This window comes from Giraffa tippelskirchi, chromosome 11 (genome assembly GCF_054371585.1).
Source record: "Giraffa tippelskirchi isolate mGirTip1 chromosome 11, T2T-mGirTip1v1.2.pri, whole genome shotgun sequence".
NCBI lineage: Eukaryota > Metazoa > Chordata > Mammalia > Artiodactyla > Giraffidae > Giraffa > Giraffa tippelskirchi.
In genome coordinates this window covers 123,346,350-123,370,612 of record NC_137285.1, presented here as the reverse complement: position 1 = coordinate 123,370,612, position 24,263 = coordinate 123,346,350, and the positions used below count along the sequence as shown (strand labels likewise).

The 24,263-nt window shown below is 47.1% G+C and overlaps 1 protein-coding gene across 6 annotated transcripts in view; it reads left to right on the top strand.

Annotated features, from left to right (window-relative positions):
• Positions 1-24,263, top strand: part of CLPB (ClpB family mitochondrial disaggregase) — a 143,286-nt gene that overhangs the window by 118,455 nt on the left and 568 nt on the right. For 4 of the 6 annotated variants that reach the window (XM_081539510.1, XM_081539509.1, XM_081539508.1 and 1 more), the window contains 8 exons: positions 10,337-10,414; positions 11,624-11,679; positions 16,788-16,832; positions 17,201-17,362; positions 22,601-22,757; positions 23,557-23,630; positions 23,799-23,918; positions 24,008-24,112. In XM_081539510.1, coding sequence (XP_081395636.1) covers positions 10,337-10,414; positions 11,624-11,679; positions 16,788-16,832; positions 17,201-17,362; positions 22,601-22,757; positions 23,557-23,630; positions 23,799-23,918; positions 24,008-24,112 — 797 coding nt within the window. Of the gene's footprint in view, positions 1-10,336; positions 10,415-11,623; positions 11,680-16,787; positions 16,833-17,200; positions 17,363-22,600; positions 22,758-23,556; positions 23,631-23,798; positions 23,919-24,007; positions 24,191-24,263 lie in introns of all 6 variants that reach the window. The other 2 variants (XM_081539507.1, XM_081539511.1) reach the window with 2 other exon arrangements.

Here is a 24,263-nt window from a genome sequence, read left to right as displayed (position 1 = left end):
GTCCTGCTCCGCATCTTGGGGGCTTTGTTCACTTGGATGTGCTCAATGACCAGAGAATCTACATCTAAGCCCTAAAGTTCAGCATTACTCTCTGCATTTTTGAGCATGTGTAGTAAAAATTCAGCACTCTTTTTGGGCCACCGACCCTGTGTCCAGCCCCACTGTTTGGCCTGTGCACACCTACCGTTGTACTCCACCGTTGTAACGACGGAATGGCACACATTGCTTCTTTAAAGTGACATCCTTCAGATACTTGGTGGCTTTTCGGATATGCATACCCTTTATGGCCTGAGCAGTTCACGAGTGTTCTTAAAGTGAACACGAAGATTTGAACCTCTTGATTTGCATGATTTTGTGGGATTTTCTGGGTCGAGTGAATAGCGCACCATTTTTAGGGGTCACCTCAGGCTGCTTACCGGAAAAGCCCGAGCTGTTCTTGATCATGGGGAAGGGGAGGATGCCTGTTCTAGTGGGAGCTCAGAGCCTCTGTGCCCACCATCCTCAGAAAGGCAGCCAGCTGTCTGTTCAGATCTAGACTCTGCCCCCCTTCTCCACCCCCTCACCTCCCGTGTTCCTGTCTCAGTAAAGGCCCCACCATTCCCTGGTCTCCTGAGTAGAAGCTTAGATGTTTCCTTGGCCCTTCCTTCCCCTTACAGCCCTTCAAGTTCTGTCATTCTACCTCTTAAATAGATCTCACACCTAGCCTCTCCCCTCCATTCTTAATACCACTGAGGACCTCCAGCCCAGGACCTCAGTGTTTCCTGTCCAGAATGGGGACAGACCCAGTGGTGGTCTCCTCGTTGGTCTCTCTGCCTCCTTTTCTTCCCCTATAATCACTTCTCCCTAGCTGGAGTCAGATTTGTACAGTGTAAAAACAAAACAAAAAACCCTGTGTAAAATTCTTGAGTGACTGCCCTGGCCTGGCATTAGGGCCCACCCCTACTGCCCTCCCCAACTTCCCCGGCTGCCCCCCTCCCCCACACCGCACACATTGGCTACTTCTGCCGCCCTACACATGCTGCGTTGGTCTCCTGCCTATATGTGTTGATACTGCCCTCTCTGCTTGAAACTCCCTTTCTTGTGGCTCCTTCCCCACCCTAGCCCTGCCCATCTCTCACCCTCGGGCTGGTTTTTATATTTCAGGAGCAATAGACTGTAGACTCCTGAGGGCAGAGACCCTGAAACTGAATCATTTTTGTTTTCCCAGTTCCTGGCACAGCCCTCCAATCGAGGTAGATGCTTAGTGCAGTTTGTCATATTAATTACTTTGGTTATGGCCCCTTGTGCATCTCTGTGATGTGCTCTGAGGAAAGAAGAGAAGCTGTTAAGCCTGCTTTCTAGTTATTCACAAGCATACTAAGAATGTGAGTGTAGCAAAATTGTTGTTTACAACACCCATACTAGTCAGCTTTTGACCCTTTGAGGGGACATCCCATTCCCCAGACCTGCTCCAAGAAGCCTCTTCTGGGCAGCCTGCACCTGTGGAGGCTTCCCAGTGGCTCCCTCTGACCAGAGGCCTATGCCCAAAGCCCATTGCATTAACTCTGAAGCCTGTGAACTCCCCAGGGAAGCTCTACGTCTTGACTGCTCTTTTAAGCCTGGGTCTGACCCGAATTCAGAACCTTAATATCACCCATATGCACACAGTAGGTGCACCATCCTATTTCATACTCCACCTCTCTCTTAGACTACTAATCCAGAAATGTAATCTTCCTGAGTGCTGCAGCTAGCTTTCTGGACCCTCCCTTGGAGTCCTGTTTGTAATCTGAGAAATACATCCAGATCATCCCTGAGTTGTAGAGAGGTAGTGATTAATTTAGAAAACTTCTTAAGTTCCACCTCTCCACCTCCCCACCTCCCCACTTCAGGAGTCCCTCCTGTGCCCCTGCTGTTCTTATTGTCTGGACTGCTCTGCCCTTCCACTCGCCTGTCAGGACCCATGCCTTATCCAGGAAGCTTTCCTTAACTCTCCACCTGGTGCAGGGCCTTTCTATGCACTTCCTGTGAACACTATTTGTTGTTGCCCTTACCACATAGCATCAGTTTGTAGGTCTTTCTCCCTCCAAAAGTCAGAAACTACCTCTCTTTCAGGTCTGTTTCCCCAGAGTTGGCACGCAGGTATGTAAAAGGTTGTTGAACTCAAGTAAACTCAGATGAACAAAGTCTAAACACATCTTGAGGTTCTGCCTCTTCTGAGCACAGATTCTGATCTCAACTTCTTTCTGGAAGGGTGTCAGTCTTCCCTCCAGTGGTCCCTAACTCATAGGGTCCCTAACCTTAACCTAACCATAGCCTGCGAGGCGCTCACACACAGTGGGTGAGCTTAACAAAAGCTATTTGCAATTTTAGTACGTTAACTCCTTAGTAGCAATAGTTTGCCTTCAGAAAGAATACTCCTGACAGTCTAAAAAGAGAGCTTTTCTCTCATCATCCACCAAACCCAGGGCACCAGTAGCAGGCACTTGTTGAGCTATGCCCCTTGAACCTGTAAGCTTAGACAGAAGATACTAATAGAGATTTAGGTGACTGAACTATGGTGTTCCTGTGAAGGACAGGTTCCCCTAGGAGCTGGCACAAGCATGGGGCAAACTGTTCCAGGTTAGGTTAAAACAAAAATCTGCTGCATCAGTAGAACTTATCAGGAGAGATGAGTCAGCCTACCCAGACTCCCCCAAAACCCTGAGCTAGATGGAGGCAAAGGCCTGGCATGGGAGGAGGAGGCAGTTCTTTTGTTTCACTTGGGTTTTGCACACACCGGAGCTTTCCTCCTAGAATGGCCCATCATATCCAGGCTGCCTAGCCATTTCCCCATCGTGCTTCGGCCCCAAGTCACAGTCAGAAACAAATGGCGTTTCCTACACTTTTCACAGTACTCCATACCACTTGGCACTCACAGTTTTCATAGCAGCGTTCACCCAAGAGGTGCAGACCTGTTTTAGGTTTCTTTGTAGGTGCCCCAGCACTCAACACAGAGCTTTTTTGCTGAACAAATGGATAAGGCTCCCTGGAGGGAAGTTAAGAAGAGAGTGGCGTACCTCAAGAAACAAGAAAAAAATCAAATAAATCAACTAACTCTACACCTAAAGCAACTAGAGAAGGAAGAAATGAAAAACCCCAGGGTCAGTAGAAGGAAAGAAATCTTAAAAATTAGGGCAGAAATAAATGCAAAAGAAACAAAAGAGACCATAGCAAAAATCAACAAAACTAAAAGCTGGTTTTTCGAGAAGATAAACAAAATTGATAAGCCATTAGCCAGACTCATCAAGAAACAAAGGGAGAAGAATCAGATCAACAAAATTAGAAATGAAAATGGAGAGATCACAACAGATTCCACAGAAATACAAAGGATCATAAGAGACTACTACCAACAGCTATATGCCAATAAAATGGACAACTTGGAAGAAATGGACAAATTCTTAGAAAAGTATAACTTTCCAAAACTGAACCAGGAAGAAATAGAAGATCTTAACAGACCCATCACAAGCACGGAAATCGAAAGTGTAATCAGAAATCTTCCAGCAAACAAAAGCCCAGGACCAGACGGCTTCACAGCGGAATTCTACCAAAAATTTAGAGAAGAGCTAACACCTATCCTGCTCAAACTCTTCCAGAAAATTGCAGAAGATGGTAAACTTCCAAACTCATTCTATGAGGCCACCATCACCCTAATTCCAAAACTAGACAAAGATGTCACAAAAAAGGAAAACTACAGGCCAATATCACTGATGAACATAGATGCAAAAATCCTTAATAAAATTCTAGCAAACAGAATCCAACATCATATTAAAAAGATCATACATCATGACCAAGTGGGCTTTATCCCAGGAATGCAAGGTTTTTTTAACATCCGCAAATCAATCAATGTAATACACCACATTAACAAATTGAAAGAAAAAAACCATATGGTTATCTCAATAGATGCAGAAAAAGCCTTTGACAAAATTCAGCATCCATTTATGATTAAAACCCTCCAGAAAGCAGGAATAGAAGGAACATATCTCAACATAATAAAAGCTATATATGACAAACCCACAGCAAACATTATCCTCAATGGTGAAAAATTGAAAGCATTTCCCCTAAAGTCAGGAACAAGGCAAGGATGCCCACTTTCACCACTACTATTCAACATAGTTTTGGAAGTTTTGGCCACAGCAATCAGAGCTGAAAAAGAAATAAAAGGAATACAGATAGGAAAAGAAGAAGTAAAACTCTCACTGTTTGCAGATGACATGATCCTCTACATAGAAAACCCTAAAGACTCTACTAGAAAATTACTAGAGTTGATCAATGAATATAGTAAAGTTGCAGGATATAAAATTAACACACAGAAATCCCTTGCATTCCTATACTCCAATAATGAGAAAACAGAAAGAGAAATTAAGGAAACAATACCATTCACCATTGCATCAAAAAGAATAAAATACTTAGGAATATATCTACCTAAAGAAACAAAAGACTTATATATAGAAAACTATAAAACACTGATGAAAGAAATCAAAGAGGACACAAACAGATGGAGAAATATACCGTGTTCATGGATTGGAAGAATTAATATAGTGAAAATGAGTATCCTACCCAAAGCAATCTATAGATTCAATGCAATCCCTATCAAGCTACCAATGGTATTTTTCACAGAACTAGAACAAATCATCTCACAATTTGTATGGAAATATAAGAAACCTCGAATAGCCAAAGCAATCTTGAGGAAGAAGAATGGAACTGGAGGAATCAACCTGCCTGACTTCAGACTCTACTACAAAGCCACAGTCATCAAGACAGTATGGTACTGGCACAAAGATAGAAATATAGATCAATGGAACAAAATAGAAAGCCCAGAGATAAACCCACGCACATATGGACACCTTATCTTCGACAAAGGAGGCAAGAATATACAATGGAGAAAAGACAACCTCTTTAACAAGTGGTGCTGGGAAAACTGGTCAACCACTTGTAAAAGAATGAAACTAGAACACTTCCTAACACCGTACACAAAAATAAACTCAAAATGGATTAAAGATCTAAACGTAAGACCAGAAACAATAAAACTCCTAGAGGAAAACATAGGCAAAACACTCTCCGACATAAATCACAGCAGGATCCTCCATGACCCACCTCCCAGAATATTGGAAATAAAAGCAAAAATAAACAAATGGGACCTAATTAAAATTAAAAGCTTTTGCACAACAAAGGAAACTATAAACAAGGTGAAAAGACAGCCTTCAGAATGGGAGAAAATAATAGCAAATGAAGCAACAGACAAACAATTAATCTCAAAAATATACAAGCAACTTCTGCAGCTGAATTCCCGAAAAATAAATGACCCAATCAAAAAATGGGCCAAAGAACTAAACAGACATTTCTCCAAAGAAGACATACAGATGGCTAACAAACACATGAAAAGATGCTCAACATCACTCATTATTAGAGAAATGCAAATCAAAACCACAATGAGGTATCATTTCACACCAGTCAGAATGGCTGCTATCCAAAAGTCTACAAGCAATAAATGCTGGAGAGGGTGTGGAGAAAAGGGAACCCTCTTACACTGTTGGTGGGAATGCAAACTAGTACAGCCACTATGGAGAACAGTGTGGAGATTCCTTAAAAAACTGGGAATAGAACTGCCATATGACCCAGCAATCCCACTGCTGGGCATATACACCGAGGAAACCAGAATTGAAAGAGACGCGTGTACCCCAATGTTCATCGCAGCACTGTTTACAATAGCCAGGACATGGAAGCAACCTAGATGTCCATCAGCAGATGAATGGATAAGGAAGCTGTGGTACATATACACAATGGAATATTACTCAGCCATTAAAAAAAATACATTTGAACCGGTTCTACTGAGATGGATGAAACTGGAGCCCATTATACAGAGTGAAGTAAGCCAGAAAGAAAAACAACAATACAGTATACTAATGCATATATATGGAATTTGAAAGATGGTAACGATAACCCTATATGCGGGACAGAATGAGAGACACAGATGCATGGAACAATTTTATGGACTCTGAGGGAGAAGGTGAGGGTGGGTCGTTCTGGGAGAATGGCATTGAGACATGTGTATTGTCATATGTGAAACAGAGCACCATTCCATGTTCGATGCATGTGACAAGGGCTCGGGGCCGGGGCAGTGGGATGATCCAGAGGGATGGGAGGGGGAGGGAGGTGGGTGGGGGGTTCGGGAAGGGGAACACATGTAAACCCATGGCTGATTCTTGTCAATGTATGGCAAAAACTATTACAATATTGTAAAGTAATTAGCCCCCAAGTAAAATAAATAAATTTATAAAAAAAAAAAAAAAAAAAAAGAAGAGAGTGGAAGCCTTCTTTACCCAAGGGTAATAGTAACCACTTGGAACCATAAGAGACTCTTGGATCCAGGCATCACTCTTCTCTGTAAAATGGGAGCTAAAGTATCTGTTCTTTGCCCCTTGTGATTCCAGGAAGACCAACAATTAATTCATTTAGTCAGCACACATTATACCAGGGTTTTTCAAAAGTCCCTCAGGAAATAGGCCTAGGACATGCACCCACAAAATACACAATCAAATTGGGACTTACCCTCCCCCTGATATGAGGGTGCAGACAGATGAAACCTTCCCATTGTCCCTCTCTGAACCTCAGCCTCTTCCTCTGTAACATGGAGAGATAATGCTTACTTCTTTGAAGTATTGTAAGGATGAAAGGGCTATCTGTAAAACAGCACGGCTAATGGCTTGTGCCCCCACTGTTGCTATGACTACCGTTATTTTCATTCTTATTCTATTTTTTTTTTTTTTTTGAAACTTACAAATCACTTTCATAACCATTAACTCATTTTAATCTTCATGAGGGGCCGACTGAGCAGGTATGGCTAGTCCCATTTTAGAGATGAAGAAACCAAGCTTCTAAAGGAGTGTTTTGCTCAAAGTCAACTAATAAGTGACAGAGCCGGGACCGCAAACTAGATCCTGTAGCTCCTGCCCTCCCCACCACACTGCCCTGTCGATGAACATGGGGGTTATTAGGGCAGATGTGATATGGAGTAAGTCAGAAGAGTTGTTGCAGGTGAGATGTAGGATGAATGGTAGTGGTCCACATGGCCAGAAGAACCCAGCAAGGGGACCCTGTCACTGGTCCAGCATATGGAGAGGCTGCCAAGCCTGTTGGAGCCCCAGAGTGGGACTGGCCAGATGGGTTGAGCTTCCTGCTCAGGGACCTTGAGACCATCTCAAGCCCAGAGAGCACTGGTCAAGAGATAGTCAGGGGCAGGGGCTCCTGAGACCACGTATGGAGTGGCTGAGGCAGCCAGACTGAAAGACTACAGAGGAGCAACTCTCCAGGTGAGGTGAGGGAATGAGGAAGTGCTGTGTGGGGAACAGCCATATCCTCCCTCTAAACTCCTGAATCACCAGTTCAGGTTCAAGAGCTGCCCAGCACGAGAGGTAAAGCCCTTATTTACCTGTGTAACCTTGAGCAGGTCACCTCACGTCTTTATATGTATGATCTCATCTGTAAAATGGGAATCAAGTTATGTGCCCTGCCTGCCTCGTGGGTTTGTAACCAGCCTCAAATGAAGTTATGTCTACAGAAGTTCTTTATAGGCTCTGAAGTGCTAGCAGAGAAGGTTGCTACATTTGCTTGTCCGCAGTGAGAGCACGAATAACTGTGGCCACATCCCAAATGGACCCAGCCAGGTATCTGTCCCAGCCTCTGCCCCAGCCTGACAGGACCCTAATGTTCCCAGTCTTAGCCCTCAGCCGCCCTGCCAACTACATACCCGGGGGCCCACCTTCTTCAGTCTTCCCTAGCTACTTCCATTTTTCATTCTGTCGGACACCATCTGCTTGGTCGTTTTTCTCTTCAGATATTATTAGAAATATCCAGAGTTGTAATTGTTTAATGGTTGGCATTTTGCCTGTTTCACGGAGGGCCCAGATCGAGCTCACCCCAGACTCATGCCCTGAGTCCAGCAGAATTGACCAGGGACAGCTGTGCAGTGGAGTCTGCTTGGCATTATAAAGAGCTCTCTCCCAGGTGCGTTATTAGAAAAGGGGGGAAAGATGGCCCCAGGCGTAATCCAATTCCATGTTTTCCATGGTGTTTTTGAACTGCTTAGCCCAGAGGCATGCAGCTCTCGGTGGGCTGGGAAGCTTCGTGAAAGAGAAGTCAAGATCAGAACCCCAGGTTCATGACACCTGGGGAACCTCTCTCCCCGGGCTCCCCATTTGAGTGATGCCTGGGTACTTTGGCCTCCCCAGATACCCCCATGAAGCCTGAATCCAGTTTATACTCAGCTTCTTTTAAACCTAGACTCTCAACTTAGCCAACTTTTGGAAAAGTGTGACTCCTTTCAGATAACTCCCCATTCTCACCTTTACCTCAGCATACATCCTACACATATATTCACAGAAGTCTAGCCTTTGTCATTTTATAGGTTTCAACCTCCCCAAACACCCTCACCCACAGGGTGTTGCTTCTGTCAGAACACTGGGGCCTCCCCTCTTGCCAGGCTGGGGCTTCTTTGTCTTCATGCTTAGCGTTCGGGTACCTGCGAGGCCTGTGGGTTCCCCTCATGGCCGGCCTTCCAGAGGACCAAGCCAGTCATTTTAGAGATGATCTGAGCCTAACCCAAGGGAGAGGTTAGACTGAGTAGTTTCTCAGACTCCTCTCAGAAATCTCAGGGAGAGAATCCCGGGCTGGCAGAGTGGCTTGTCCGGTGTCCACGAGGTTGCAGTTTCTGTTTCTTCTGAGGCCAGAACTAGAAAGTATCTTAGGAAGAAGCATTCGAGATTGAGGTGAGAAAGCCGGCAGTGTGGACCTGAACTTCTGAGACAGGCATTCGGGACCTCTGTGATCTGATCCCGCCCACAGCTACTCATGTTCATTCCTGTCCCCGCCCCCCCACCTCTGTCATGCTGCCACCTCTGCCCCTCCAGATCCTGCCCAGTCTGATCTGTCATCAGTTCCACTTCTTCTGAAAGCCTTCCCTGACCTCTCCAGCCACTTCTATGAAACTCAGCCACACAGATCATACCACACAGTATATAGTGTGTAGGATCTTTGCACCTCAAAACTGAAGACACTTCCCTAAGACTGTCAACTTCTTCTCCATTGACTTGGTTTCCAGGCCTTGTCCTCTGACACATATCCCTTTGCTCATCTCCCCTCAGCACTCTTAGGAGCAGACCGTATATGCTGTTCCATCTGCAGACCGACCTTGACATTGCACAGTGCTCTCTTCCCTTCCTGCTTCTGACTGCATGTTTCCATTTATGCAACCCAAATTAATCCCACTTTTTGCAACCATATGTGACCAAAATAGAAGACAGGTTTGGCAATGCAACTCTACCATCTCCACCAGTCAGCCGGTAATCTACTAGTTATGTGACTTAGGCAGATATCTTTATCTCTTGTTTCAGTTTCCTGTTCAATCTGATGGAATTGAAAATAATATTTGCCACTCAGGGCTATCTGTATGGGTCTTGAGTAATAAAATGTTGGCGATTTTTCCATTGGGCCTAGGAGATAACATGTTCAATAAATGATTCTTCGGATGGTTCTGCCTCATTCTGCTCCTTACTCTTATACTTGGATGATGCTTCTGAGCCTGGTTCTCCCACTGCGTGGCATGCAGAGCCCTTGATTATATATTTCCTCCTAGAGAGGAGAGGTCAGCGCTTACTGTAGCAGAGCTGAGCCCCAAGAAACTTAGTACGTGTCTGTTCCCCTCCTGCACCTCTGTCTAGTGGAGGCCATGGTTTGTGGAGGTGCTGTCAAGTGGCTCACCCTTCCTTGTCCTGAGCTCCACAGTACCCTTGACTGGCTTCCACAAAGTGCATTTGGCTGTATTTCCTAACAGCAGACCTTACTTCCCCCAAATGGGAAAGAGTTCAGAGCTCACACCCTGGGTCCCCAAGGCCCTGCCATGGGCTTCTGCCTCTCCTATTTGCATAGGGGCAGGCTCAGCCACTAACCAGTTGTGAGTAAACGGGTTACCAGCTGAGAGCTAAAGTTCCTCTCCAATTCTCCTTCACCAGCCCCCCACCCCCTTCACCTCCATTCACCATCCACCAGCCTTTCAGTTTCCCTGGCAACGCTGAGTGCTCATCCTGGAAAACTTTATCCGAAATCTGCTCTGGGCAGCTTTCCAAATCCATGCTAACCTGATTAGGTGTCTCTAGGGGCCTTGCCAGCTAATCAGATTAGGCAGCACTAATGGTAGTGAGGACTTTGAGTGGGCGCAGAGCAGTAAAACATATTGTATACTTAGTGATAATTATCCTGCCTTTTGTGTCATTGATTTATCTGCCTCTCTCCCTGTCCTCCCGTCTTGTGTGTTTGGCTGTAGCGATCCGGAGGAAGGAGAATGGCTGGTATGATGAAGAACACCCCCTCGTCTTCCTCTTCTTGGGATCATCTGGAATAGGTAACGGGGAGTAGATCAGCCTGTGGGGAGGAGAGCTGGGTGAGCCCCAGCTGCTATGGCCCAGAGTCACACAACCCTCCTCTAGTTCAACTCCAGTTCTCAAAACAACTGCCTTCAAATTACAGAGCCAGCAGAGGATCATCTGTCATGTTGGAACAGCTGGAATTATGCCTCTCCCTCTGGAAGCTGTGGTGCAGGGCCTGATTCACCAGGAGGGCCAGGCCCTTGAGGGCCTGTTAGTCCTGGTCCAGCCACTCTACAACCCCAGAGGCTGCCGTGTAGGAGTAATTGAACCACCTCCACTGCCCAGGGCACCAGCCTTATCTAGTGTAGCCTGGGCCAGAACCCTCTAGGAAGCTAAAGAAAGCCACTGATGGTCAGCACAGTGCTAAATGCATAGCAGAACTGGTTGCAGTGAAATGGGTTGGGGATTTTAATAGCCAGTTGGGCTGGATTATCTGAAGTGTTCTCACCCTCTCACTCGCCGCCCTCACAGTCCCACCATTGCAGCCCTCCCATTGTCTTTATGGGGAATTACATGCATCTGTTGCTTCCTCTTCCCCCTTAGCATCTTCATGGATGCTGCCTCTGATGTAGGGTCCCAAAGGGTTACCATCACTTCACACTATACCATAGAACTTGACCCATACTAGACAGGCAGTGACTTCCAAAGACTTGACCATAATACCAAATGGCCCTTCAGAGCCATCACTTTGGTATCGTCCTCCTTTCTTTATGTTACAAAGAAAAGCTGTAAAGCCAAGGAGGGGTGGTTTCTATCCTCTCCCAGCCTCTGTTTGGCCTGTGGCTCCAGGGCCTAGCTTGGATGGCAAGACCATGGATGTCCAGAGAGAGACAGTACAATGAGCCAGGAAGTCAAGGTGCTTCTAGGAAAAGCAAGGTTTGTGCTGGGATTCAAAGGACAAGCTGGCTCTGGATTGTATGGGTCAACTTCCTACTTTTAGATGCTACTGTAGAGAAAAAGCTTCAGTCCCCATCCATAGAAAAATCAAGATACAATGCAGACTTTGATTCTGGTCCCAGATTTACCATCAGTTTTTCCTTGGTGACTTTGAGAGTCACCCTTTCTGAGCCTCAGTGTTCCTTTTCATAACATGTATTATTTCCAACATCTATGCATTTCTAATATTCTTTCATTCCAGGAGATAGTCATCTCCTAACCCAATACTTCTCTTTTCCTTCTACTAGGAAAAACAGAACTGGCCAAGCAGACAGCCAAATATATGCACAAAGATGCCAAAAAGGTAAGGGCTGGAACCTAGGCACAATTGGCAGGCCATGGAGAGCTTACCACTCCATCCCACAAGTGCCCATCCCCTTGTTCAGACTCTGGCTTTCTAAGACCTGCTCAGTTTGACTTTCTAAGGCTGACATGAAATTGTTTCACACAGAGAAAAATGTCAGAGCAGTCCTTGGAGACTGCAGAAAGATTTCAACTTAAAACCAGACATTTCTCTTCCTCCTAGCTTCCCAGTCTGGAGGCGTTGCAGGTTGCCCACGACCCTGGGTGCCCTTGCCTAATTTCTGTGGAAAGCCTCCCCAGCTGAGGCGATAAGGAACTGCCCAGAGCTCTGCCAGCAACAGAGTCCTGGCCAACTCCTGTCCTGCTGTGGCCTGGCTCCCCCTTCACCAACTCTCTGAGGGCCTGGCAGCCACAGAAAACAAGGTAGCTGAGCCATGTCCTCCTGTGCTGCATTCATGGCCCCTTCTGCTGACTCTGCCAGTAGCTATGAGCTGCCTCAACCAAAGCCAGGGCAGACCCACTTGACAGGCAGGCAAGGAAAAAGCACCACATGCCATGCTAATATGCTCCAACCGAAATGGCGTTTTTAGGACAATTCATCAGGTTGGCAGCGATTGAAACAATTAGCACTCTGGAAAGGGCCATAAACTAGTGAGACTATTAGGGAAGATGTAGTTACAGGCAGGAACCACCTGATTAGGGATGAAGAATTCTGAGTGGTTTAATTTTAATACTGTCAGAAAGGTTAATATTTAATTACAAATTATAATCTCCTTATCCAAGCTGTCTTAATATGTCTTCATAAACAGTGGAAGTAGAAGGAAAGTATCTGCTGACTTGCTGGTGTAGAAAGGAGAGAGGGCTTGATAAAGGATGGACGATGCAAGTCTTTTTTCAGTCGGAGCATCTAAACGAGAGGCAGATTGCAACTTGTGAAGGGTGTCCTGAAAGCTGACGATGGCATCCTTCAGTGCATGCCTCATCTAGGAGACAGAAGTACCACCCTCTCCCCTTGGAGATAGTGGGCTGGGTGATCCAGGCTCTGGAGTCAGCCATTCCTTGGCTCAGGTTCTACTGGCCCTAGGCAGGTTGCTTTACCCCTCCAAGTTTCAGCTGTTGCCTCAAAGTGAAGCTAATCAGTCCTGTGTCTCATGTTATTGTGAGCATCAAGTGAGATACTGTGAATCACAGCGAGCTCAGGTCTAACACTCATTAAGTACCTGATCTCTTGTCTCATATTTATCCATCACTCCGTCCTTTCACAGCACTCCCATCTACTGTCTTATCTGATCTTACAAGGAAAATAGCTTAAATGCCAAATTAGAACCACTTTTCAGATGAGAAAACTGAGACCCTGCCACATTAAGGGCCCAAGATCACTTGTTAGGAGAAGAAGTAAAATGAGAATCCAGTCTGTCAGCTATTCTCTCAATACCATTGTTCTCTGTTGCAGGAGAAGACTAGATTATAAACTTGTCCTTTTTGTCCTCATGTCACATAGGAGACAAGGGGCATGAGAAGCCCAATATAATCATCTCTGTATTTTATTTTTAAATCAAAGTTGGTACTTTTATAAAACTCCTACCTTCACCAGCCCTGTGGATCAGCTCGTTACAACATCTGTGTTTAGCACAGACATTCTCTGGCCATGTAACAGCCATGTTTGAGATGTGCCTTTATAATCTGAGGGTTCTGAACTGTAAGCTGTCTAACCAGGATACCTGATGTTGCCAGGATCCAAGGACTGATGTGTGGGGAGTGTCATATACAGGGCCCAGTGTAAAGGAGGGCTCACTCAATGAACTAGCACTGGCCTGGAAGTCGATGACTTGAATTCAAGCTCTGGCTTTCTGTACCTTAGTTTCCTCATTTGAAAAGAGTCACTGATACCTCCAGACTTGGCTGCCTCACAAAGACTTGTTTGCACTTTTTTCTTATTTTGGCAACACCACACAGCATATGGGATATTTGTTCCCTGACCAGGAATTGATCCCATGCCCCCCTGCAGTGGATACACGAAGTCTTAACCACTGGACTGCCAGAGAAATCCCTGTTAGCACATTTTTATAATTTCTTTATCAGACCTCCTATGAGCTTTTTTTTTTTCTCTCTCTCATTAACCTCCACTGTTTTTCCCAAATTGAGCAGCTTTGTTAACTTCCATTGTTAGAGTTAATAATCCTTGAGAAAAAAACCTTAATGGCATCCTGTGATTTCATCCTGAGATAGGGTGGTATAGCCCTAAAGACCACAGTTATAGCCTCAGTACAATGAAGGGATCAAGAGCAGGGATCAGAGTTCAACTCTAAACTACTCTGTGGAGTTTGCTGAGATCTCTGTTTACATCAGTTTCCTCATCTGTAAAATAGGTTCAATAATGGTACCTATCTCACTGGATTATCATGAAGGTTAAGTGAGATAATGATGTAAAATGCTGTACACTATTCTTGGCACATTAGTAAGCAATCAATACATGTTGGATATTATTGTTGCCTCACTTCTAGATAACCCTAGGCTAAGATCATGTGAAATCAAAATTATTCCAGCTAAGAAAATCAAGCCCTGAGATTTGTTCAAAGTTACTTAGCAAATCAGTAGAAGGACTTAGTAACTTGACATAAGAGTAAGTAAACACTGAAGTCTATACTCCCTGTTATCATAGGACATTGACACTGGTTCTGGGCACAAAACTCAGAACCCTTGAGATGAAGATGCCAAAAGCCCAGCTGATTGAGGGAGTGGGAAATATGAGGCAATAGAGTTAAGAGGCTGAGTACAGACTTGGAGCCAGATTGTCAGGTTTGAGACCCTGGGCAAATTACTTTAATCCATGACTCAGTCTTCTCATCTGTAAGATGGGGATGGTAATAGTACTTATCTCGTAGACTTACACACTGTTCTAAGCCCTTTATAGCTTGCTTAGAACATCGCCAAGCACATAGTAAGCGCCCAGTGAGTGTCAGCTGTTATCAGATACCCATCTCGTGGCTTCCAGCCCATTGCTCCATTGGGGAAGCACTCCCAGCTTCCTCATGTCTGTCTTCCTACCCTCCCTGAAGCCTGTGTCTCTCTTGGCCGAGCTGCCTGGGGCGCTGTGAAGATGCTTGCTGGTTAATGCTCCATGCTTGATAGCAGTGATCACCCCACCTGGCCTTAAGAAGTTCTCCGGGGTCTTTCCCACCTCTTGGGTTAGGGCCTCTCCTCAGGTGAAACAGGGAGAGAATGTAGGGTGAAGAAACAGCAGGTCTAAAAAGGGAGGCAGCCTGGTCAAGGCCACAGACAGTGGAGAACTAGGGTTGGAAGCTGAGTCCAGGGCTCTGCCACCCTGTACCTGAGGTACAGAGTAACAGGACACAGAAAACTAGAATACTTCACAGACCAGAAGCTGAATTTCTGACCAGCAGCTGAACTGGAATATGGCCTGCATTTCAGATATAGCCATTAATACCTCCCTTTCAGGTCTTGGCACCCCCTGTTTTTCAGCTCTCAGGAGAAGTGTCGTCAGTGGGTGCCAGTAGGAGAGGAGCCTGAGGAGTCTCTGGGAAACCTTTATCTGGGTGGAGAGACAGGGCACCTCTGAATGCCCTTATAACACCCTAAGTCCCTGAGTTCTACATGAAAAGGAGTGGGCATTCTGCTTGTGTTAACTCGAAAATCCCGCTCTAGACAGTGTTCTATTCCTGGGACTAATTATGGTAGGGCCTCACCCAGGAGGCCACCTCCCTGGAAATCACCCCTAGGCCCAATCATGGAGAGAGGAGGGCTGCAAGCAGTGTTGCAGAGAGCTCTTAAATGATGTAAAAACGTGTAAATAAATCAGATTTATTAGTTTAAAAGAAAAGTAGAGTGTAGAGAAAAGGGGACCCTCCTTTGTTGGTGGGAATGTAAACTCATGCAGTCACTCTGGAAAACAGTATGGGGATTCTTTAAAAAAAAAAAAAAAAACGAGTTATATAATCCAGCAATCCTACTCCTGGGCATATATCTGGAGATGATGAAAATTCTAATTCAAAAAGATACATGCACCCCAGTGTTCATAGCACACTGTTTACAATAGCCAGGACATGGCAGCAACCTAAAAGTCCATTGACGGAGGAATGGATAAAGAAGATGGGGTGTGGGTGTGGATGTGTGTGTTGTAATGGAATATTATTAAGCCATCAAAAAGAATGAAATAATGCCATTTGCAGCAACATGGATGGACCTAGAAATTACCAAACTATGTAAAATAAGTCAGAGAAAGACAAAAATCATGTGATATCATTTTTATGTGCAACCTAAAAAGTGATACAAATGAACTTATTTACACAATAGAAATAGACTCACAGACAGTAAACAAACTTATAGTTACCGAAGGGGAAATGGGAAACGGATAAATTAACAGTTTGGAATTAACAGATATATACTATGTATAAAAAAGATAAACAACAAGGACCTACTGTATAGGACAGGGAACTATATTCAGTATCTTGTAATAACCTGTAATGGAAAAGAATCTGAAAAAGAATATATATGTGTGTTTGTGTGTAGATATAACTGAATCATTTTGCAGTACCCTTGAAACTAACGGCTTTGCAAATCAACTACACTCTTTGAAAAATAAAAGAAAACTAAAATAAAGGGACTTGTGCCCATGTAGACTTGCAGAGTGGAGGGCACCATGGAGCTGTCTGTGTACCCCTCCATCTCATCATGGTCCACGCTGGTGGTGGCTGATTTTGTCTATGTCAGCCTGTCCCACTCCGGTGCTCCTAGAGGAGAGAGTCATAGCTCCAGTGCTCAGCACACACAGAACACCCTCAGGAAATGTGTGATAAATGGATGATATGGTGATCAGGCCTGGTAGAAGCCTGAATAAAGAGACTTTCCGGGCCGGTTTAAGGGCAGGGGTGTGACCTGGGTTTATTAAGGTAGGGAGTGAGGGAATCATTTAGGGGGTGAGTGGACAGGAAAAGAGACAAAGAGCTAGAAAACTCTTTCCTGAGAATGGGATAGAAAATCTTGGCTTAGTGTGGCTTGAAAGCCTGGAAGATATTTGATATGCTCTCTTCCTTAGCCCTTGCCTCTGCCTTCCTACCTTCAAATGGACTCCTGCTTGTTTACACACAGGGTTTCATCAGGCTAGACATGTCTGAGTTCCAGGAGCGGCATGAGGTGAGTGAGAGTCCTCGGTGAAGTGTGGTTTGGAGAGCCTGTCAACATGATTTTGCCTGGGTATTTTGATGTAAGTTGTCATTCAGGCCTGAGATAATTACAGCAGCCTTGGAATTTGTTCTTTGGGGACATATGTACGCACTGGGGTCCCTGATCTGTTTTGCATAGGATTTGCTCTGAAGAATAAACACAGAAGAGATCTCTCTGCTTTCCTAACACAGCAGGATTCCTTCCACCCCAAGAGATAACCTCACCTTGTTGAAACAGGCAGTCTTAACAGTATATAAAGCCAGCTTACCATGCATGCCTCATATTGGAAACTGAAAGGATGGAAAGGCCTTCCTAACTTACTTCTATCCTTCTACCAGGTGGCCAAGTTCATTGGGTCCCCACCAGGCTACATTGGCCACGAGGAGGGTGGCCAGCTGACCAAGAAGCTGAAGCAGTGCCCCAATGCCGTGGTGCTCTTCGATGAGGTAGACAAAGCCCACCCAGATGTGCTCACCATCATGCTGCAGCTGTTTGATGAGGTGAAAGTCAACTTGGGCTGGGTTTGGGTAGGGGACACCTGTGAGTATGAGGGGCTATGAGCAGCAGGACCTGTGGGCCCAGAGTCAGTCATTTGTCAAGTTCCTGCTTCCTCATGTGTACATTCAGTCAGTTAGCAGATGTGGCTTCACCCCTTCTCTGGACCAGGGCCCAGACTGGGCACTCCAGGAAAAACAAGCATGGCCCAAAAGTTGAAATGTTGTGGTTGCCTAGGCTCCCTCTTAGAGACACAGAATGGGGCAGAAGTTCCAGGAGAGAGTGAGACCTGAATTTTTAGTTCCAGCTCTGCTCTATCTTTAGGGACCTCATGTGAAAAACAAGGAGGCTGGATCCAGTAAGTTCCAAGAACCTTTCTGACTCAGACGGCTCCTGCTCCTTCCTTCCATCATCTTCACCAGTTCTTTAAAATGTTAGTAATGTTGCTGCTGTCTGTGACCATGGCAGTGATAATGGAATGGTGGTGTCCTGGCTTTTGGAGCGCTCTTCCCTGAACAGCTCCCAGCTCATCACAAACAAGAACAGTCTCCCTCTCAACTGACCGAGTGAGCTCTAGATGAGAACAGCTTCCTTTTATTCAGCACAGTCTATGTAGTAGGCTTATGCTAAAGATTTTACAGACATTATTGCCAGTCATCACAATAGCCAGGCAAGGTAGAAACCTTTTTTAACAGATGTAGAAACTGAAGTTCAAGAGGTTGTAAATGACTTGCCCAAGGCCACAGAGCTACTGTACAGAGGAGCCAGAAATGGTCTGAAGATACATCTGGTCCCAGAGCCCAGGTCTCCCCTTTGTACCTCTCCTTATCTTGAGCAGGGGTGGGAGAGTTTATGGTCAGGGGAGGGGCTGACATCCACCTGTTCCAGGTGAGGCCTCCCTTCTGCTCCCATGCAGAGGCTGTGTTAGCCAGCACATGGGCAGACAGAGTCCAGCCCGCCTTTCCACTCAGCCCCATCTAGCCCTGGGAAAATGAAAAGGGGTTTGGTACCTGAAATGTCACAAGTGCGCTGATGAGATACAGGAATGGATACCCCTGGACCAAATAGTACACCAGGTACCAAGCCTGGAAGAGCCAGATCCAAATGTCTCCACAGCTGCCCACTCATTGCCTTCCTTTCTGAGCCCAGCATCCTTGGCTGCCCCAGTTTTATTGCCCTCTTCCTAGGCTCTTATCTGCTCCCTATCCTGAGAACTCCTGCTGAGGAGTGAAGGCCAGTCCTTCAAAGGTCACGTATTCTGTTTTCCGCACCTGTACTCTGAGACTCCCCTCACTCCATTCTAGACTATTAATGGGATTCAGGTACACAGCTTATGGTCCAGACCCAAACCTGCCCTCTGGGAGCTCCCTACCTATCAGGTAGAAAGGAGATGCAATAAAGTTGGCATTTTTGTACTTTATGTGGAAGGAAATGTTTTATCAACTCCTTTAATCTTCCCAATAACCATATGAAGATGGTCATTATTACTACCTCAATGTGACAAATGTAGAAACTGAGATAAGTGAGATAACTAATTCATCCATGGTCACACAGCTGGGAAGAAGAAATCACGGGTTTGAACCCAGGCACTCCAGTTCTAGAACCCATAGCTTAAATAATAACTCCCAGACACCTAGTCTCTCTCCAGGTATTCTCAGAGCCCACAGCACCAGGGGAAACACCCCGTTGACTAACTTAATTCAGTATGTTAGGGTTGGCAGTAGACACCTCGTGTGCAAGCGCAGAGAGGCGTGAGGCAACCTGTTCCATCCAGGGGACTACAGCCTTTCAGTAACTGCCCGACTGCAGAGGGAAGTTGAGAACAGAATGGTGGAGGTAGATGGGTGAGATAGACAGGGGCAGATTAGAATGCCAGGCAAAGGAGTGTGGATTTATTTGCTGGATAGTAGGCTTCAAAGACTTTGGGCAAGAGAAAAGCAAGATCAGGTTTTCCTTTTATAAAGCTCCTGTAGGCAGCAGTGAGCAAATGGAGTAGAAGGAAGAACAGGGACTAGCGAGGAGACTGTTGAAGAGTCCAAGTGAGGGCTGGGGAGACCTGCTCTACAGCAGGGCCATTGGATGCAGAGAACTCCCAAGTGAGGAAACAGAGGAGACAAGGGTGACCAGCAGAAGCGTCTCTGGCCTGGGTGACCCATGGGTTCTGCTGCCATCAGCAGAGGCAGGAAACACAGAGGGATGAGCGACAGATTGACGAGGAAGGTGAGGAGCTAAGGTTTGGAAGTGTTGAAAATGAAATAGCTGGGATATAGCCAGATGGAGATGTCCAGGAAGTTGCTTGTCTGGAGTGCAAGAGAGGTCTGCGCTAGAAGTAGACTCAGGAGTGCTTCAGCACAGAGAGAGTAACAGAAGCCACAGGAACAGACGAGATCTCTCACCTGGTGAGAATCTGGTAAGCAGAGATGAGCCTTGCAACCTCTCCGCAAAGACCCAGAGAGGGAATTGCCAGAGAGTAGGAGGTAAACAAGGAGAATGTGGTTCAGTGCAGACAGGGCAGAGGGGACACAGGCAGAACAAACACAGCCCCTGCCTCAGTGCTCGGGATTGAGGAGGTGACGGGCAACAAAAAGCAGTTCAGCCACTGTGGTGAGTGCTGCCCTAGGATCAGTAGGACTAAGGGGCACAGAGAAGCACACCTGCCCCCCCTCACCCCCATATCCTCCCATCCCAGATCTCCAAGCTTAGACCCAGAAAAGCGGAAGCCCTAGCAAAGCTCTCACCAAGCAGAGCTAATGCAGGTCACTTCCCAGTTGACCCCAGACATATAGCACAGGGCAGAAGTCCCAGGAAGCCCACCCTCTGCTCCTCCCTTCAAGGACAGAAACGGGGGCCAGTGGGGGAACAGCCCCTGTGACCCTGTAGTGAGCATTCACACCTCACCCGCATGCGTGCACTGCAGTTGGGAGGCAGGTCAGCCACAGCTCCCTCTTTGGGACACATTTTATTGCCAAGAACTCTGAGGAGGAGGTGCAAACACTGAAAGTCACCCTTGGGTCAGTCATGCACTGCACCTGCTCCCCTCACCCACCCGGGACCCATCCTCAGGCCCCGTTATGAGCAGAGCTTTGATCTCTCAGAACAAAACGCCGCCGGTTATTGCTCTGGCCAGTACAGCCGTACGTGTGCTCAGTCCTCAGGGATGAGCACTGCGAACACAACGGGGTCATCTGCGCGCACTTGGGCACATCACACACACAGATCTGGTCCCCAAAACTAGAATTGCCCTCAGTGGATCTGTCGTGTTGTAACCCATAAGCAGGGGTTGAAGTGGGGAGCTAATGGCCAAGCTCAGGGACATCTGCTTGTACCCTTCCTTCTCTTCCCACTCAAGGTTGGGACGGGGGAGTGACCAGGACTGGATCTCAAGGCCTCCTTTGAATAGACGCCCTCGGAGCTAACACTTCCTGAGAGGCCTGTGCCACGGGCCAGCGTAAAGTGAGGCAGAAAAGTACTTGGTACCATGCCCAGTACACAGTAGGTGCTCTGTTAATGCACACACCTTTATTTTTTACCTCTGAGAGCTAGGGCTAGTCTGCCTTTGCATCTGCTTTAGAAGCAAGGGCTAACCTTGAGTGAGGCCCTCACCACCAGGGAAAGGAACATACTTAAGAAGGAATGGTTACCTGAGGCTGCGGCAGGGCCCAGCATCGCTGGCTCGGGCAGGCCCCTGCAGGCTGTCAGTGACCTTTCCCTAGAGCCATGTTCTCAGAATTGGCAGGAGCTATGCTTTGTCTGCAACCCAGGTGAATTCCCAAGAAGGTCTACCTCTCTCCACACCTGACCCAGTAGCTTAGCTTCTCTCCAGTCAGGATCAAAGGATGCAAACTGAATTTAGAAGAATTCTGAGTTTTTATTTAGGAAAGAAAATTTCATGAAAATATCCCACACTGTTGGTATGGCCCCAGGAGCCTGATGTACAGTGAAAGACAGGGGTGCTGGGGTCAGACCGTTCAGTAGAGTCTCAGCTGGACTGTGTTCCAGCTGTGAGACCTTGTACAAATTAAGCTCTCAGAGCCTTAGTTTCTTTGTAGGGGTGGTGAGGATTCAAACGGTCTGCAAGCAAGTGCTGAGGACTGCTCTATGCCAGGCACTGTTCTGAGACCCAGTGAGAACAAGACCCAGCCCCTGCCCTCACAGAGGCACTGAGCAGGGCACCGAGGGTGGACGTGGATGTGCCCATCACATCAGACTCCATCAGTTCCTCTCAGCAGGGCACTGATTATTGCTTTTATATGTCATTGTTGTTCTTTAGTTGCTAAGTCATGTCCAACACTTTTGCAACCCTATGGACTGTAGGCACTAGGCTCCTCTGTCCATGGGATTTCCCAGGCAAGGATACTTGAGTGGGTTGCCATTTTCTTTCCAAGGGATCTTCCCAACCCAGATCAAACTCACATCTCCTGTGTTGGCAGGCGAATTCTTTACCACTGAGCCACCAGGAAAGCCCCTATGCTTCTTTACAAGTGACTGCAAAGCGCTGTTGTACCATGAGAGCCTTGAGGTTTGCTGAGTCGGTGGAGTTCCTCGCCCTTAAACTGAACGGCCCCGGACAACTACACTTTTCTAGTTCTTCTGTCTCTTCCCTCTACTGTTGCCCCTTTTCTCTTTCCTTGGTGCATTTGCATCTAGTAAAGATGCTTTCTTCTGTGTCACTTCTAGAAAAAAACAAAAGATTCCAAGGCAACTTCCCACATTGATTAAAGGAAGAACATTATTTTTTATCCTAAGCCAGAGGATGGCTCCAAAGATGCAGAGATTATACCTGTTTCAGTTCATTTATCTGGTCCTCACAGTGGCCCTGTAAAATACGCTCTGACCTCCTATAGCAGCCTGGCCTTCCCTTTATCATGATGCCTAACCCACTGAATTCTGACTGCTTGTTTCCTGGCCTCACTCCTCTAGACTGGAGCGTGTCAGGCTCAGTGAGTCCCCAGTGCCCCAACACAGAGCTCCACCCACAGCAGGCCTCCAGGAGAGTGTGTTGGATGGCTGCTTGTACAGTCAGGCTGGCTTCTGGGTGCCCTGAGAGATGCCAGGCAGCAGATGCAGTCTCACCTAGTAGCTCTCCCAGCAGGTGAGCACTGAAACCGAGGTGTGAGAACAGTGCTCAGAGACCCCAGAGGAGGGAGTGCTGACTGCCAGGGGGAGAGGGTTCTGGAGAGACCTCCTGGAAGAGGTGCCCAGCCTTACCGCTCCCTGACCATGCAGCCACTGTTCCTTCCCAGGGCCGGCTGACAGATGGAAAAGGGAAGACCATCGACTGCAAGGACGCCATCTTCATCATGACCTCGAACGTGGCCAGCGACGAGATAGCACAGCATGCGCTGCAGCTGAGGCAGGAAGCTCTGGAGATGAGCCGTAACCGGATCGCTGAGAACCTTGGTATGGCACGTGGTCCACGCTCTCTGGACATACAGTCAAGTGACATGGCTGCCACACCGCTCCAGGGGGGGAAGGATGGCATTGCGGTCCTAGGGCAAGATGAGGGTCCTGGCTGGCATCTGTCCCTCACTGGCCCTGACCAGACACCAAGCACCCAACTAGATAGTGGAGGGAGGCCAACAGATAGTGTCCCTACTTCCTCAAGAAAGCCCCAGGCCTCTCGGATGACAGGAGGTCTCCAGACAGAGGAAGGGAGAGAGCCACCCCAAGGTGTGGGGCCCGGAAGAGGCCAGGGTCTCAGGGGACTGAAGGGATGTGCACTTAACAAGGAGGGACACTTTGGTGCAGCAAGGGGATGGCAGGTCAGAAACCTGGAGGTGGGCATGGCCTTTTTCAGCCAGGGAGGCTTCCTGTACAGGTGGGCCCTGGAAAGTGCTGGAAAGGGGAGTGTGTCAGACTAGACACTGCGTCTGTCAGCCTTCTGTCTAGGATTGAACTCTGGCCCCCTTCTTACAAGTCCGGACTCAAGTCTCGGTACTGACTCTTCTCCTCTCCCCTCCCCTCCATCATACAATTCCTACCAAACATAAGCCCTGGAAGGGCCTGGAAAGTATGCAATCCAGTCCTCTGATTGTGCAGGTGAAGAGAAGGCCGAAGCCCAGAGGGCCTGAGATGCTGACCAGGATCACACAGACTGTCAGGGGCAAGACCAGGCTCTTTTCATGGAGCCAGAGTACAGGCACAGCTCCCAAAGGTCCCAGGTGTAGGGAGCAGGCAGTTTACGTTTCTGTCTCCACAGGGGATGTCCAGATCAGTGACAAAATCACCATCTCAAAGAACTTCAAGGAGAATGTGATTCGCCCCATCCTAAAAGTAAGAGTTCCTTGTCCTTCCTGCTGGAGCCTCGAGTTGGAGGGGATCACCTTAGCCATCGTGAAGATGTGGAAGCCCTCCCACCCCTATGTTCCCCAGTAGGGTCCACTAATTCCTTTACCCACTCTGGGTCACTAAGCTCACCTTATCCCTAACCTGGCTCTGCAGGCTCACTTCCGGAGAGATGAGTTTCTGGGACGAATCAATGAGATCGTCTACTTCCTCCCCTTCTGCCACTCGGAGCTCATCCAACTCGTCAACAAGGAGTTGAATTTCTGGGCCAAGAGAGTAAGAGCAGGGACTGCGCATGGGTGGGGGTGGAACATCTGGAAAGCCCTGGGCCACATGCAGACATGCTGCTGTCTGACCTGTTCCAGGCCAAGCAAAGGCACAACATCACACTTCTCTGGGACCGTGAGGTGGCCGATGTGTTGGTCGAAGGCTACAACGTGCACTATGGTGCCCGCTCCATCAAGCATGAGGTGAGCCATGAGAGAAGTGAGGCATCTCCACACCTCCCTCCCTGGTGCCCCTAGACCCATTCGCTGGGCTCCCAGCCTGTCCAGGCAGGCTGGGATTGTCCTTACCCAGAGCAGACGCCCCTTCAGAACCAAAAACAATATAATCAAGTAA